This window comes from Macaca fascicularis, chromosome 6 (assembly GCF_037993035.2).
Source record: "Macaca fascicularis isolate 582-1 chromosome 6, T2T-MFA8v1.1".
Taxonomy (NCBI): Eukaryota; Metazoa; Chordata; class Mammalia; order Primates; family Cercopithecidae; genus Macaca; species Macaca fascicularis.
In genome coordinates this window covers 126165249-126183558 of record NC_088380.1, presented here as the reverse complement: position 1 = coordinate 126183558, position 18310 = coordinate 126165249, and the positions used below count along the sequence as shown (strand labels likewise).

At 35.0% G+C, this 18310-nt stretch overlaps 1 protein-coding gene across 7 annotated transcripts in view; it reads right to left on the bottom strand.

Moving 5' to 3' along the window:
• HSD17B4 (hydroxysteroid 17-beta dehydrogenase 4) overlaps window positions 1–18310 on the bottom strand; it is an 89046-nt gene that overhangs the window by 39034 nt on the left and 31702 nt on the right. For all 7 annotated transcript variants that reach the window (XR_012414032.1, XR_012414033.1, XM_065546671.1 and 4 more), the window contains 5 exons: window positions 11340–11431; window positions 8662–8686; window positions 6927–7055; window positions 4227–4327; window positions 1325–1561 (listed from right to left, as the gene is read on the bottom strand). Coding sequence is in view for 5 of the 7 variants with exons in the window: in XM_065546671.1 (XP_065402743.1) it covers window positions 1325–1561; window positions 4227–4327; window positions 6927–7055; window positions 8662–8686; window positions 11340–11431 (584 nt within the window). In the remaining 2 variants the exon portion in view is untranslated. The remainder of the gene's footprint in view (window positions 1–1324; window positions 1562–4226; window positions 4328–6926; window positions 7056–8661; window positions 8687–11339; window positions 11432–18310) is intronic.

Sequence of the window (18310 nt, the reverse complement as noted above, 5' to 3'; positions counted from 1 at the left end):
ACCAGGCTCATGACCTGAATCTTACTCCAAGAAATAAAATATCCCCTATCTCAAAGAACTTCTCACCATTGTTCACTCCTCTTTCTTGACACACTTTATTCATTTGGCTTCTCAAATACCCCATTCTCCTGATACTCCCCACACCTCATCAACCATTCCTGTTCAGTCTCTTTTTGCTAGTTCCTCTGCATCTCTTCACCCTCTCAACATTGCAGGGCCTCTCAACTCAGGCCTTTTCTCCACTTACTCTCACACATTAGGTGACTTCATCTAATCTCCAGTCTTTAAACATCACCTAAATGCTAAGGACCCAGTTAGACCCCTCCCTGAACTCTAGACTCATATATATTCAACTGTCCATTCTTACATTTCTACTTAAATGTGTAACAGGCACCTCAAACATATTTAAAACCAACTCCTGATCAACTCCACCTTAAAATAAATGTGTATGTATAAATTACACATAATGCCATATGTAACTACTATACATATTAAATACACTATACATAATTATACATTACATACAGATATGTGTAATGTATAATTATATACAAGGTATATATATGCACCCATATATGTGTGTGTATATATATATCATTCCAGTTATCCAGAACAAACATCTTCATCCTTGACTCCTCTTTTCTAACCCTCATATGCAGCACTTTTACTTGGATTACTATAATAGACTCTTAAGTGGTTTCTCTGCTTTCATGCTTGGCTCCCCTATAACCTATTCTCCAACAATAGCAAGCTTGAGCCAGTGTGTGAACATACCCAGATCATGTCACTACTCAGCTCAGACTGACAAATGGTTTCCCATGTTCATCAAAGTACATGCTGAAATCTTTACAATTACTCCATGGCCTTCTCCTACCATTGGCCCCTTGCTCACTCTATAGCTATGCTGGCCCTATTACTGTTCCAAAAACAAACCAAGTGTGTGCTATTTGCCTTACATACTCCTCCCTGGCTTGCTTCTTCACCAATGTCATGAGGTGAGAACTATCATATCCATTTTATAGATAAGGAAACTGAAGCCTAGAGATGCTATTTGTCAAGTAAATGGCAGAGAGAGGATAAATAACATTATGCCAGGGTTATAGGACTACACGTACTTACTATTTTCTTCTTTTTGCTGGCATTTTAAACAAACTCTCCCCTTTTTCTTAAAAAGAAAAATCAAAAGATATGCTAAACTAACCACTATAAATAATTATATAAATATATATATGCACACTACACACATATACATATAAGGTATGACATTTATGAATAATATTTACAGAAATAGAAAAGCAAAATAAAGGTTTCTTATTAGGCATACCTTTGCAAAGTTGATTGAAAGCCCAGGAATTTCTGCTAATCCTCCACCCATTAGAGACTTCTGACCTATGATAACTCCAAAGGTGGGCAAACAGGAGAAATCAGAACTTCCTTCATAAACAAATTTCAAATCTTTTGGATCCTTGATTGATGCTCCCACTCCAAGGGCATACATAATAGCTTCTAGTTCCGTATAAGCATAAGAAAACGGAGGGAGTTTCTGGCCAATAGCTCCAGCCTACAGGACAGTTTTAAAAAGTAATTTATTTCATTGATAACTTTTCAAAACTATTAACTTCTTACATACCTAGTTTTGTTTTTGAATAGATGCGAATACAATGTCAGTGAATTTGATGGAGCATAATTATTGCAATTATATTTGATTTTTTTAATAGAAACTAATTAGGTAATCTGTAGAAAAGGACTTCTTTACAATTAAGAACTTTTTTATTGCTTGCTTCTTGCTAACAGATAGTATGCCTCATACTCAACTTTCCTGGCTCTTATTCAGCAATTATTAGCCACCGAAAAAACTAAAAAAAAATGAATTTTTAGCTCGTAACATCTAATGTATAAAATTCGCTGTAAACAGATGAGTAAAACGCTGCTTAATGAATGTAAATTTGATTGCCTCATAATGGTTTTGGTTTGTTTGTCTGTTTTGAGACAGAGTCTCGCTCTGTCACCCAGGCTGGAGTGCAGTGGCGAGATCTTGGCTCACTGCAACCTCTGCCTCTCGGGTTCAAGCGAGTATCCTGCCTCAGCCTCCCAAGTAGCTGGGACTACAGGCCCATGCCACCACATCCGGTTAAATTTTTTTTATATTTCTAGTTGAGACGGGGTTTCACCATGTTGGCCAGGCTGGTCTGGAACTCCTGACCTCTTGATCCACCCACCTTGGCCTCCCAAAGTGCTGGGATTACAGACGTGAGCCACTGCGCCCGGCCCCTCATTATGTTTTAAAGTAAAATAAAATTTAACTTGAATTTCCTTCCCAGGAATATCCTTTGTCTAACTGGATATTGTCTTTTTCTACTTAGTGATAATACACGTAGCTAATAAGTGAAGTACATATTGGGGTTATAAAAGAATAATGTCCAATTTTTCAATCATTTTTATTCAAAAGTAGAAGTCAGCAAACAAGCACCAGGAGCTAAAATGGTTTATATAGGTTGACTAAAAATAAGAAAAACAGAAAGAATATGTAATAGAACACAAGCACTGTGCAGCCCACAAAGCCTAAAATATTTACTATATGGCCCTTCATCAAAAAGGTCTGCCAACCCTTATTTTAAGGAAAAATCACATTTATATACTGACTATATTCTCAGGCTTAAAATTAGAATTTTAATTTTCTTTATCACAATGCCTACTATAGGTTACAAAACACCAGAATCTAATATGGCAAACGACTTACTTCCTCCTATTTATCCAGTACAGTTTTTTTTAAAGAAAGGATACAAACAGGAACAGTAAATAGGCAAATTTCACATGAGCTATAATCACAATCGTTCTCGAATTTCTGACACAATGGGAAGCATTTTACTTGCAGCCATGTTGAAATAGCTCTAAAATACTATATTGATGCTTCCCTTAAAAGAAATGGACCCAAAAGAGCACTAAACTAGATAGATATCCTTTTCTAAAGAGTTAGAAAATGTTACTAAAGTAGGATTATTGATGGTCAAGAAAAAATAATACTTGTCATACAGTTAGATACAGAAATCTAATTGTACTGAAAAAGTAAAAGTTTAATATTTGAGCTTATGTTCAAATTCTATCAATATTTAGTACATATTTTATATACAGTTTTATCATCACTCATTTAGCAATAAATAGCTTAGAAAACAATTTTTGTATGTGAAAAAAGTTGCAAAATTATTTACATTTCAAACAAAATGTTGCTGATTATAGGCACTTCACTTTCAACATAGAGGTTTAAAGCCTTGTGTGCGTTAGGCAAAGGGGTAAAAAACACAACAAAGAACCTGGGAGCATAAAACCTCCAGGAGTCATGGTGTCATAGTCTCCCCTCCCAAATACAAATTCCCATACAACTCAAATCTACCTAAAGCCAATTTAAAGTTATCCTTAAAGAGATAAAGAGCTATAAATGGGTAGAATGAGAAATGTATATGGAAGACAATCCAGGCAGGCATAGATATCAGGACTAGATATCAGTTTAGCCACCAGTCATTTTATCGACAGTTGAGATAATCCCTTTTTTCCTCTTCTATCCAGTACCTCCCTGAGTCAATTTCCAAACAGCATTGCAGAGGGTGAAAATGAGGTTGGCTAATGCACCACTCAGGCAGCTAACTTGATTCGTCACACCCCCTGATGGAGCCTACCAAAAATTATATGTAACTAAGGAGTATCCCTCTGAAAAGTTCATGATAAGCTTTCAGCAGCTGTTTCTAACCAGGAGAAGAAGCTGAGTGGGTTACCTCCATTCTCCAAGCCCCACTCAGCTACTAGGTAAAACCTTGGAGACTGATACCCAATCGCTCTGATCTCCTTTCCCACTAGGGAAAAGAAATGTATGGTATACAGTCCAGAGAAATCCAAGAGAGGGAAAAGGAGAAATTAAAAAGACGAATAAAGTACTCCGGACAGCGTTAGAATTCATCCCGAGCCACCTCTTCATGTGGCTCAACCGTCCTGAATTCTCTGTATGTTGAAATCAGGCTGTATGCTATAAAGTCAATCATAAATGATTTCTGAATAAATCCTCTATTTTAAATTATCTGTGCCACTGCTTCTCTCCATTATTAGTGACTGAAAGAAAGTAACTGCGTCCAAAAGAAAAAAGAAAGAAGTGGGAGAGGAAGAAAGCAGGGAGGGAGGAAGGGAGGGGAAAGTCTCCAGATAAGGCAAAGGCTTTAGGCTTTTTTCCCACTTACAAATCCTGATGTTGCTGTAGACGTTGCATGACTAGTATGATTTGCTGAAACTCCTTCTGAATCTATTTTACTTAGAACTTCAATTATACTGCCAGTTGATTCTAAAATTAAAAATGAAAAACAAAAAAAATAAAGCTTTGTTAAAGATGTGACTAAGAAAAGCTACAATATGCTACATAATTATTCCTATAACATTCAGCAAACCTGCTACAGAGCCTCCATTGCCACTCATGAACTGAATGTATTATGATAGACTATTGAAGGAAAAAAACTGCGAAAGATTGAAATTGACCAAACATAAATGGACATCTTCAATGAAATACAAGGCATTGTCTAGCATATCCTTCCCTGGTTATCTGATTCTAAGGGGGCTCTAGGGCTTTCCAAAGTCTTTAAGCTATTTTACAACCTTTAAAGGGAAATACTTGTCTATAGACATGCAATTTGTCTGGAGAGATCACTGATTCCTCTTCTCAACTGATTTCCATTCTTTCCAAGATGAAAGAATACTGAGTACCTCTTCACCCCCACCCCCAGTTCTCTGTACAAGTAATAGCTCTGAAGATAGTACCAAAAATTCTTTCAGAGAAAATCATCATCAAAACCAATGACTCCAGACAGGGATCAAAAGCGGCTGTTCTGTGGGTCTAAAAGGTTAACAAAGGAGGCTCATGGGGCATCCACATACCATAAGATATTCTGAATGCCCTGGGACCTTTCTAACAAACCTAAGTGACATGGGCTTCCTTCTGAACTCAGACAAAACCATAACCAAGGCCGGGCGCAGTGGCTCACCCCTGTAATCTCAGGACTTTGAGAGGCCAAGGCTGGCAGATCACTTGAGGTCAGGAGTTCAAGACCAGCCTGGCCAACATGGTGAAATTTTACAAAAATTAGCCAGGCATGGTGGCACACGCCTATAATCCCAGCTACTTGCGAGGCTGAGGTGGGAGAATCGCTTGAACCCGAGAGGCAGAGGTTGTAGTGAGCCGAGATCACACCACTGCTCTCCAGCCTGGGAGACAGAATGAGACTCCATCCTAAAAAAAATAAATAACCAAACTACAGAGTCTGAGAAGACCAGAGATATCTGCCATTCCTGATGACAGCAGTAGAGCAGTTTCTTGCCTATTAATCTTCCCCCTACCATTCCATTCATATTGCTACCTAGAGGGAAGGCTATTTATTTGAAAGGCGCCTCCTTTCAGAAATAAGACAACTTGAATTACTTCTTGGCTCAAACAGTGGCTAGTTTAGTTTTTCTGGGATTTAATTCCATCATCTGTAAAATAAAAATACAAGAAGAGATGCTCTGGAACTTCAATTCTTATCAAAAAGATCATTTTTTTAAGTTGTGCTTCAGATAGAGGTATCTTTTTACTTATAATTAGTTATAATAATTCAATTAGTTGGCTTTTTAATAAGTTTAACACTTTTGAGGCAGAAATACTTTTTGAGATAGATATCAGAGGAAAGCTTTTACTATACTTTTCTTTCATTTGTTTTCATGGATAAGTGACTGTTATTCATAGAATAAATTTCTCAAATGTCTAAATATAAAATACAAAAATGTTACCATTTATGACATAACAATCATGTTATCATCTGATTGAGAATAAGTATAATGAAAATTTCAATAAGTATTCCAGTAGGTAGGAAAGTATCAATAAGGAGAAAAAAAAACAGAGTAGTCATTTTTCAAATATATTCTTCTATCAAACTTTAAATATTACATCACTATGAGAAAAAAAGGTTTTTTTAATAAAATGACCCTGACTCGTGATCTTTTCAGAAAAATATTTCAAATTTCATATATTACATGCATATGTGAGTTACACTAGAAAAAAATAATCTGACTTTTATTTGGTTATCTATTTCTGTGGCATATTATAGGAGATTAAATAATTCAAGTTAATAAGCAATTATTAAGTCCCTTCGATGAGTTCAGCACTATGCTAACACCAAATATATACAAGAAGTACATACAAGATACAGTCTCTGCCTCAAAGGAACTTACCAGGCAATTAAGAAACCATACATGCATGAAACAAAAGAAGTGGAGAACAGTTATAATTAGATGCTCAAGTGCTAAGAGTTCAGCTAACAGAAAGATCAATATACCCTAGACTAACTGGGCAGGTTTTGTTGAACATCTGGGGCTTGAGTTTTTCTAAAGAAGCATTAAGATTAGCAGAGGAGATAAAAGGTAGAAGTAGTATGTTAGAAAAGCAGAGAAACAGTAGCAAAGACAAAGCACTGAAACAAAGCCACATTTATGCCCCAAACAGAAAAGAGCTGAGTCTAAAAAATAAAAAGGCTTAATCTTTTTGAGAAAGAAAGAAAGAAAAATATGGTAAGATTGGTAGCATATGGGTAGATAATGGAAGACTCTGAAACCAACCACCAGCGCGGATGTCAGTGCATTCAGTACAAATGAGTAAACATTTTATGCCATCCATCCCCCAATCACACATAAACCCAAAAAACAGGATAATAATAAAGCTGAAAAATTGACAGTGAGAAATAACATAAATATCTTAAATGTGAAGAGCTCTAATACCTACTAGAGCAGAAAATATGCTATAGATGATTCAAGTGTCTTAGCACTACAGTTAACATAGAAGACAATTCCATAAGAGAAGAAAATGCTTGCTGCCCCTGATTCGCCAACCAGAGCTAACTGATGGGGACGCTCTTTACCTTGGATACTCTGAGGCTTGCTGGCATTCTCAAAGTCACAGATCTTCTTCCAGTTAGCCTTCACTGCCTCAGGAGTCATTGGGTGATTCTTTTGTCTTACAATAGCTCCAAGAGTCCTCTCCCAGCGTACTGGTTATAGAAACAAAACTAACATACTGAGCACGTAGTTGAGACACAGAAAGTAAGATGCATAAGAACCCTTTCATTTTTTAAGAGAACGGAAATTCAGAAAAAAAGGGATTCTAACTCCTAAAGAGTTTGACTATAACCCTTAAAATGAAATTTTCCTAACAAACGCATTAGGATAATTTCAAGATAAATTTGAAGCCGAAGGGAAAAATTTCTCCTCTAACTATGCTAGACAGTACTAAAGGTAAAATGTTATGCTGTATGTGAAAAGGTTTAATTATATAATAATCACATCAAAAGACTGACTTTACGACCACAGATCTCCCAAGTAATATACTTCATTCTTCTTGTTTACAAAATGAAGATAACTGAATAGAGCTTTGCTGAGTTAGCAAACTGAAGACTAATAGTAAATAATAGGTCAAAGACTTCAGTTAACAAAAAATTAGTGTAACAGGTGGCCCCAAATAATTCTCCCTTACCTTCTCTTTGCTCTACCTCTATTTCCACAAGAAGTCAGTTAGAATGCACAGATTCATAAAAACCATTACTGCTGCATAAGGAGAATTTTTAACATTGTTTTCTTTTTAAAAACCAGAGAAAGAAATAACTAATAACCTTATTTAAACATAATAGTCAGACATTGATGATTGTTAAACTGAAGATTTGTCTTTGGGAATGACAGAAATGCCTGTGTCTAGAGCTTTCCTATTGATAAAGTGCCAGATATAGCTTTTACTGTAAAACCTTATGTTCCTTTTTTAAATGAATGTAATAAGACACTCAAAAATGCTTCAAGAATATAAGCCACTTTAACAGAGAAAATGATCATTAATTCTAAAAATATTATACTACTACAGCAATGCCCTCCAGAGATGGCAACTTTTTAAATGATTCAGTTAATTGGATTAATTTTGATACCCATAGCCAACTAACTAAATATAAGTTGAGACACAGACATTTTCACAATTTTTTTAATGCCATAAAGCAGTTCTCAAATTTGGAGTTCACAAGGTTTGAGAGATGGGGTAGGAGAGGGTTGAAGCCAAGTAAATTTACTATTGGGCTAAAGCGGAATAATTCCCATAGATCAGCTGCAATTTCTGTCCCAGAAAGTTGTCCAATGTGATTCCTCACTCCCCTTGACATCTCCTACTTCATGGAAGAAAATAATTACATGGGAAAATTGGAGAACTTGCCTGCTGCTCTAGAATAGGCTCAACCCATCTTTTTCCAAAACAGCTTTCCCTCCCACTCATTTCTCTGCTGAAACAGCAAGAACAAGCATGTGGGAAGTCAAAGACATGGGAGGATGATTATCAATATATGCTGTCTGAAGGAATAGCCAGTTCTGAATAAGACAGGACAAGTCCTGAATAAGGACTGCCTACAGGAAGAATAGATAGGGTCTTCAAAGGGCCACAGACCTAAAGCACAATCACAATGTTTAAAAATATCTGTTGCTATAGCAATGTTTAAGTTTGAATATGCAAGCACTATATCCAATGGTTAGGCATTTGACAAAAATCTTACCTACCTCAACTAGATATGTAGGTTTAAAGATAAGGAAATAATCTATACAAACCAAAAACTGAGAGAGACTTACATTTTCCAATCCATCCTGCTCCAACCTACCAAAAAGAGGGGGGAAACATTATACCATCTAATGTGAAATCACTAATACAATTTTTTTTTAATTAAAAAAAAGTCAGCTCCTTTACTATTACAATTCAAGGTGACGGGAGATGAAAATAATACAGCTCTATAAAAGTCCACCGGTCTCCATGACTTTGCACTGTTCATGTTATCAGAGCACAAACATAAAACAGCACAATGAAGTAGAAATGCATGTAATAGAAAAGAATGAATCTGATGTCAGAGACCAAGACTTGACACAAATTTGTCTACTGACTACCCTGGTCAAATTATGTGACCTAACTAAATCCAAGTTTCCTCAAATGTAAAATAAAAATGACAGTACATATTTCATGTGGTTACCATGAAGCAAACAATACAAATAGTACACTGCCTAGCATATCATGAGATCAAAATAAATGTCCCTCTTGAAGGACCTACTGAATTACAAAGAAAACCAAAGCCAAATAAAAAGAGTATTTGACTTAGTGAACTACATATACTCATTTTAATGAAACATCTGTATGCACAGATAAGACAAATGACCAAATAATAACTGCTACCCAGGAAGATCAATTTTTCACTTCTATAATTTTTTCTAGAGATCATTCAAGAAAAATCCTAAAAAAAAAAAAAAAAAAAAAAAAAAAGTCTGATGTAAAGAAAATCTGTTTGTCATGACTTCAAACACCACAACTAGAGCATGCCCAAACTTACCACAAAAATGTCACATGCATAAGATAGAAGAAACGTATCAGCAGACATCTTAGTGGCTCTAAGTTCAAGGGTGTGGCTTCTCATCACCCTTTGCCTCTATATTAATATGCCTACATCTTTTATGATACAACCAGTCAGCCTTGATATAGTTACAGTAGACAAATCAGCAGTGGTTTTGATATCAGGCAAAATAACCACCACTTTTTACTGTATTTTGGAAGTGAAGTAATAAGTTATAAGCTCCTCTCAGGTGCTAAAAATGATTGCTCCAGGTGAGCCAAAAATATTTGTATCTGCCACTCTAGATATCTATCAGAACTTCAAAAAGTGGCAATTTACTCTCAAGGTTTAAGTCAGGATGTTATGCACATCTCGTAGTATATTTTATCAATCATGCATGCCAAATGTTCCTCACTAAAAATGTTCACAATATAGTAAACGAAAACAGCAACATAACAAAACTTCATCTGCAGCATGATCCTAATTGTCTGTGTGTTTGGGTGTATAAAACGCCTGTCTAGGCCGAGCACGATAGCTCACGCCTGTAATCCCAGGACTTTGGGAGGCCAAGGTGGGCAGATCATTTGAGATCAGGAGTTCGAGACCAGACTGACCAATATGGTAACCCCGTCTCTACTAAAAATTTAAAAATTAGCTGAGCTTGGTGGTGGGTGCCTGTAATCCCAAATACTTAGGAGGCTGAGGCAGGAGAATCACTTGAATCCAGGAGGCAGAGGCTGCAGTGAACCAAGATCATGCCACTGCACTTCAGCCTGGGCAACGGAGCAAGGCCCCATCTCAAAAAAAATAAAAATTAAAACACATATCTAATAAAAGACTGGAAGGAAATACATAAAAATATTAATACTAGTTCTCTCTGGACAGTGATAATGTAGGAAATTTTTATTTTTTTATATGTTCTTATATATTTGAAATTTTCACAAACAGCACATACTATTTTTCTTCACAAAGTTAGTAATAAACATACTTGTAAAAGATAAATAGTTTTTAAAAATTCCTTAATGAGGTAAAAGAACAGCAGGCAAAATTTTGGATTACAGATGCCTTGATATTATTAAATTTTCCTCTTCTATAAAATAGAGTTGTAAAGTTCTTTCTACTTCTAATATGCCACAATTCACATTCAATGAGTCTGATTAGGAAAGTGGAGGTGCATATCTCTGCTTGGAGATATGTAGACTGGTTTTTTTTTCCTTAACTTACCCATCAGCTTTTCATTCAAATGAAATAAGCTAATATATCCCTCACTTTAAATTGAGCCAAATTTCATCAAACAGTGAACAATGGATCTCACTGCATGATGGGATTATGTGCGGATAATTATTTTTATAATAAACATTTAAAGCTTTGAAATAAAGAAAAATAGAAAAGTTTACTTTTTATGTAAAAATAAATAATGTTATATTTATTGACCTATCACACAAGATTAAATTCCTGCTATACTGATAATTAAAATTGGTGGGTGGTGTTATGTATTAGGCCCTATGCCAAGGGTTTAAAATATGACTTGTAGTTATCACAAGGAACCCCAGAAAACTAAAGCTCAGGAAGGTCAAATCAGCAATTCCCAGAATAAGAATTCAAAATCTGGCCTGGTTAACTCTAAACTCCAAGCTTCATCTTTCCACTTTATCACTCAGCTTCTTAAATAATGAAATTTCCCACATTTTGACTGAACACATCAAACCAGCCACATTTCCATTTGGTAGGAATGTTACAAATGTAGAACTAAGTAAAAACAGAATTTATAAAGTTGCTATTATTTTCCAAAAAATGGGTATTAGTCACCACTTTTAATTATAACATAGACACAATATTTAAAAATATACAAGTGATGTCCACTGGTGCAGATTTTTACAAATGTAAGCAACTGGAGAAAACTAATAAGAGAAAACAGGAAGGTGCAAATACCTCAAACAAGCCACCATTCTCCTCACAACTCTCGTGACAAAGCCAAAGGACAAGCGGTGCCACATACTCTGGCTTCAGAGCTTCCACGAGATCTGAAATAAAGAATATACACATAATCTTATCAATCATTTTACTTTCTAATAATTTCTTACTTATAAAAATTATAGGTAATTCAGAGACCTTTAAAATAAGAACAAAATTAGTATGTACATAACTAGTTTAACATTTAAGGCTTTGGGAAGAACTTATTTTAATCTCAACTGAGCCATTTCTAAAGGGCTCTCAAGCTTCTAAAATTGTAAGTATCAGACACACCTTTCCAAGATGAGTAACATATCAACACTGTTCACAAGAAGAAAAGTTAGAACTGCCTAGACAAAGATTGGTGAGCAAAACTGTATTTAACATGAGAAACTTGGGTACCATTCATTCCCAAAATTATTCTATTCTCCCAGCTATTAACAAGAATCTAGAAAACCACAAAACAGCCTAGACCACTATAGTGGCAGAAAATGATTGAGAGTGCTGAATTCTAACCACTAGACCACCAGGGAAGGCAGATAATGATTGAAATAGACCTTGCAGATATCACTGATGAGGGCACAAAGTATAAAAACTACTTTCCCATTGCATATGTTACTTTTTTGACTTTTTAAAAACTAAAATATACTAGTTATACATATTCTGAAGGTACATGTGATATTATGATGCCTTATACAATGTATAATGACCAAATCAGGGTAACTGGTATATCCATCAACTCAAACATTTATCTTGCCTTTGGGTTAAGAACATTACAAATCTTCTCTTCTAGCTATTTTGAAATACACAATAAATTATAGTTAACTATAATTTCTCTATTGTACTATCAAATACTAGAATTTATTCCTCCTATCTAACTCTACTTTCGTAGTCCTTAACCAACTTCTCTTTCCCATTGCACTCTTTCTGTGAGTAGCTTGGTGAAGCAGAAAGGTGCTACATGAAGAACATGAAGAGTTGGATTCTAGTACTGAACCTGCTATGCAAGCAACTTAAGAACGTGAGTCCATCATTCAACTTCCCTAGGCCTCTATCTTCATTAATAAGCTAGTAATTTAAATACTTCCACTTGCTATTCCACCAAGCTGTTCCAAGGCTCCAATGAGATACAATTTGTATCTTACAATACCTTAAATACCATAGAATTTTATCTAAAAGATCAAATAAATGCAAAAATTGTGAAATGACAAAATACAATTTTGTATTAATGTGTTAAGTAAAAAAGATGGTGTATATAGTCCCTGTAAATTAAAAAGTAGTTGCAAAAATTCTTCACTTTATAGCCTCTAAAAGCTCTCAAAGTACACAAGCATTCCAATGGCACCCTGTTTTCCATTTTTCATCATATGCATGAGGAAAAAACGAAAGGAAGACACCAGCCATCTCAGATTGTACAATGAAATAAATTATTAACTTAAATACCCATTCATCTCAATACATAACATTGCTCACATTTCCCATATATCTATTGGCAAAACTGAATGCTAAAGGATATTTATGTACAGGAATTTGGATATTTGAGTTGACTAACTTCAAACTGAATGCAAAATAAGCACATCTATAAAATGCAACAGAGTATCTATTACCTTAGGTGAGAAAAGAGAAAAGAACATAAGGCACATAAAAAAAATATGTCTGTCTTGCAGTTTATTTTATGTATTATCGCTAATAATATAAGCAAATATTCTTGCTTTCCAGTTCATTCTCAAACTCCTAGGTTAGCCAGCATCTATTAAACTCAGTTTTATAAATAAAAAACCAACCTCAAGAGAGTAAATAAAAGATCAGAGAAGTTCCATAGCTATTAAGATACAAAGTTATATGAAATCAAAAATAGAAAGGTTTACTTACTTAACCCAGTGTTTCTTCCACAATACTAGATGTCAGGATATCTAGCATTACAGTGAGCCAACTACTCTTGAGGAATGCTTCTGCTTCCAGAAATGAGATCCTTTTAAAGCATTACTGAGATAAAAAAGGTATCCTCCAACCAGAAAGAAAAAAAAAAAAAAAAAAGAAAAGAGTCCCTAGTGCCTGAGAATGATACAAATAACAGTACTGATACCTAGGCACTCAGAGGTAGGCCAGCATCAAGATGGGGTCCTAAACCTAAACTGTTCTACACTGAACTTCAACTTTTAAGGAAGACTGAAGCAGACCAAAATTGGCTATGCCTCCTGGTAACCAGCAGTAGCAAAGACAGATCCTCTCTGAAGAAAACATTGCCAATTTAGAACACAGAACAAACACAGAATAAGATCAGGTAAAGAGCTAGTAATTAGAAATCATGAAGGAAAGCCACTATGAGAAAAAGTTAAAGAAACAGCAGATTTAAACTACAATGGAATAGAAATGTTGGAATTTAAAATATATTATAAAGAAAAGTTAACTATTAATTAGCATTTATACCCTTCCTGACTCAACAATTTTACTTCAAAGTACATATCCAAGAAAAGTTATAGTTCTTGTTATCCAGAACACACGTACAAGAATAAAAGCAAATTAATTTAAAAGCAACACATATGTTCATTAATAAGAATTAAATAAATTCACATAATAGTCTTGCAGCAATAAAATTGAATGAGCTACAGCTATATATAAATCTTAGAGCCCTAAAATTGCATGGAAAGACAAAGTACAATTCCCAAAAATTTTTTTAAATGACAAATGTCATAAAGATCAAAAACAAGAAAACCAAACAATAAAGTGTTTGTCCATGTAATTTTTATTTAAAAAAAATTAAAGGTAAGAGAATGAATATTCTCTTTAAGTGATTACCTCTTGGGGGAGGAAATGGGGTGAGGTAAAAAGGTAACAAAAATAGACACAAGTTATGGAAATGCTCCAGCTGGGGGGCCGCATGACAGCATTGAAGATCAAGATGATCTTCAATGACTCCCATGTCCTTTAATTTATCCCTTGTTGTAGTCCTTTTTCACAGTGTACCAAGGCTAGTCTGTGTGATCAATAGGATAGGACAAACGTGATGGTACATCTCTTCTGAAATAGGTTATAAAAGACACTGCAGCTTCTGTCTTGGTGGCCCTCTCTTTCAAATCGTTAGCTCTGGGGAAAGCCAGCTGCCATGTCAAAAGCAGTCCTATGGAGAAGGCCACATGGTGAGAAACTGAGGCCTCCTAACAACAGGTAGGAAGGAACAGAGGCCTCTTGGCAACTACCATGTGCACAAATGATCTTGGAAGTAAATCCTCCAAGCCAAGTTTTCAAATGACTACAATGCCAGCAAACATCTTCATTAAAACCTCATTAAAGACCTAGACGCAGAACCTCCTAGTTAGGCTAAAATTCCTAGTGACCCCAGAAATTGAGTGAGATAATAAGTGTTTGCTGTTTTAATCTACTAAGTTTTAGAGTAGTTTACTACACAGCAGGAAATAACTAAAACAGCTTGGAAAGTTAGTTCCTGGATACTCATTATAGGGTTTTATTTTATTTCATGTAAGAAACATGTAAGTTATACACATTATTTTTCATGTATCAAGTATATTTCAAAGGGGAAATGAAATAGCAAAAATGTCTCCACACATTACTCATAATATCTGGTTCTTTAACAAATAATTCCTTTAATTGCCCATAAGGAAATATTTTAGAGGAGGAGAAGAAAAGCTTCGGGTCAAAATAAATTTTCAGATATTCTAAACTATAAAAGAGTAAGAAAAAAGCAGAATAAAAATAATGGAATTATAGGACTAGAAACAATAGTCCCAAAATTAAAGGAAATTTTAAAATGATCTATAACTCTCTTACTTTGTGGAAGAGAAAACAGATCCAGAAAGATTAAGTCATTTGTCTAAAGTAGACTTTATTTTCTAAACTTCTTTTACTACAGCATGGTAGGCATAAAGGATTAAACATTTACTTAACGGTTTAGTGGTCCAGATCTGTTCAAATAAATGGCAGCATATTCCCAAAGAAAAACAAATTTAAAACCTAAAGTTTTAAGTACTTTCTTGAAAATGTACTGCTTCCCAAAGAGTCTAGAACCCACAGCAAAAAGTGACTAAAGGTAGAAATCTAACAAAGGGATGATCAGCACAAATTCTAACTAGTGGTTTGTCTCTTGATATGAAGCAGGGGGGTAGAAAGAAGGTACAAAGTTAGATGCAAGTTATTGGCAATGTTCCAATTCTTGGGTTGAGAAGTGAGTTTATGAATATTCGATACATTTTTATGCTTTACTTCTTGTATCTATAACCTATACTGTTTTGTGCCTATATAGTATCATACTTAAAAGGAAACAAATAAAGTGTATATCTTTCACATAACATGATTCTTTAACAAGAATTCCTTTGACATGACCATGAGAACATAAAAGAGTTTTTAAAGAATACGAGGCTTTAAAAATGGCTCTGCTGTCAAGGAAACGGGAAAGAAATTAGATCTCAGGTCCAAATAGGTATTCTGCACTAAAGAAAATTGGTTAGACACAGCTCTTGGCAAAGGCTGCAAAGTACTGCTGTAGTATTACAAATCCCAAGTTCTAAAATGAATGTTAGTTCAAATATGGAAAATAAATGGTACTGTAAGTATTTGCGTTCCATCGAGTAGCTAATTTTAAAATAATTCCATCAATTATTTTGTACCATTTCACAGAAGCTACTTTTAAAGTATTATGTAAATCTTCTTTTCAGAAATATATAAAAACCAAGAGTACCAAAAACTACAGTTCTCCATAGTCAACTAATATATACATATATATATATGTAAAGAAAGGTAGGCTCTCAATTATCCATTTAAATTTTTAAAGAAAGTTGAAAGACACTATCTCATTCCAAGACTTAATATAAAACTAGAATAATCAAAACATCCTGATATTGCTGAAAGGACAGGCGCACAGATCAATGGAATAGAACAGAGAAGCCAGAAATAGACCCAGGGGTAAGTATTTGATTGATTTTCCACAAAGGTGCAAAGACAACCCAAATCAAGAATGAAGAATAGTCTATAGAACAAAAGAACTAGATTCTTGAACAAACAAACAGTTTTTCTTTTTAAGACAGGGTCTCAGTCCTTTACCCAGGCGGGAGCGCAGTGGTGCAACCATAGCTCACTGCAGCCTCAAATTCCTGGGCTCAAGAATCCTTTCACCTCAGCCTTCCAAGTCGCTGTGACTACAGGCACAAACCACCCTGTCCAGCTTGACTTTTTTTAAAAAAGGGAAGATGAACTATTATGTGTTAAAGGAAACTTAAGAGCTATAACAACAAAAATGCCTGTGGACCTTGTTTGGATCCTTAGCGGAATAAACCAACTCTAAAAATCTCTCTTTCAAGACAACTAGAAAATTTTAATATGAATTTGGTATTAGGGGATATTAGCAAGTTATTTTGTTTGGTTATGATAATGGCATTGTGGTTACGTGTCCATATCTGTTAGATATTCATTTCCAAGTGTTCATTAGGTGAAATACAATGTCTAGGATTTACTTTGAAATACTGCAGAAGAAAAAGGAGAAGGTGATCAAAAAATGAAACAAAATTGGCTGTTGACCATTTGCTGAAGCTGAATAATGGGTACAAATGGTTCTTAACTTTCTTTACTCTTATGTATATTAGAAAGCTACACAAAAAAGTCTTTTTTTACACAAAGAAACTATGACCATAAAAAGCATTTTTTTAAATTATGGAACATGAATAAGGTAAAATATAATGCAACCATTAAAAGATACCCTGCACTATTTTATTAAATGGGAAAATGTTCATGATATGGGAAAAGAAAAGATAATAATAATTAGACTTCCAGTCTGCACTCCAACATAAAAAGAGCTTGGAAGTTGTTACTTCCATCCTCAAACCAAGATAAAAGCTTAACAAGCTAAAAATCAACAACTCTGCTTATCAGCACCAGAGAATTCAGGTCACAGGGCAAATCACCATCGGGAAAACTGGAGACACAGGCAAACGCAGAAAACCCAGCTTACTGGGAACAGAAGCCTCCAGAGCCCAAGCAGTTAGAACACTTAAACAGTAACCGATAAATTGCTAGAGGCGGAATGTGGACTTGTTTCATCTTAGGAGGACCCAAACTTAGGAGGGGACTCTAATACTTCTATAAGTTTTACCTCCAAAATTTCCCACTACATAGTGAAGATCAGAGAAAAATCCCCTCATGCTTTGGAGAAGAAAAGGGGAAAGAAACCATTCTGAAATATGCCCAGAGTATTCTGTTCTACTTAAGCCCTGCTCAAGAGACACTACTTCACTAGAGCCTTGTCTGACCTAGGGGAAGAGTGATTAGACAATTGGAACTTCTCTAGCTTTCCCATCTCAAATAAGGGAAGGAGAAGAAAAAAAAGCTAAAAAACTCTTCTGAAGGTACCAACCTAGGACTCTGACCCACTAAAAAAAATGGAGATTTAATAATAAGAGTACACAACACTTCCCCTCCCCAATACCTTTCCATTCCATCAACAGGGCTCCAGTATAATAACAATTACAAGTGAGAGCTTCAAGATACAAACTCTATTTAACAAAGAGTTTCTAAGGAAACTCAAAGACAACAGAGTATAAAAAAACAACAGAGAGGAAGCAGAAGCCTCTGATACCCATAGCTATAGTAAATAATAAACATGGCCTAATTCCTAACGAGATAAACATAAAACCTCACACTAAGGGCCTATTAATCTCACTTGCTATTACTCAATAGCATTATTTTTTACTTTCAACAAAAAAATTGCAACCCATGTTAAAAGGCAAGAAAAAGCATAGGCTAAAGAGACAAACATTAGAACCTGATTCATATATGGCAGAGATTTGGAGATTACTAGACAAGAAATTTAAAATAACTATGATTACTATGCTTAGGGCTCTAATGGAAAAAGTGAATAATACACAAGAACAGATGGTTACTTTAAGCTGAGAGATAAAACTCTAAAAAAGAATCAAAAGAAAATACTAGAAATCAAAACC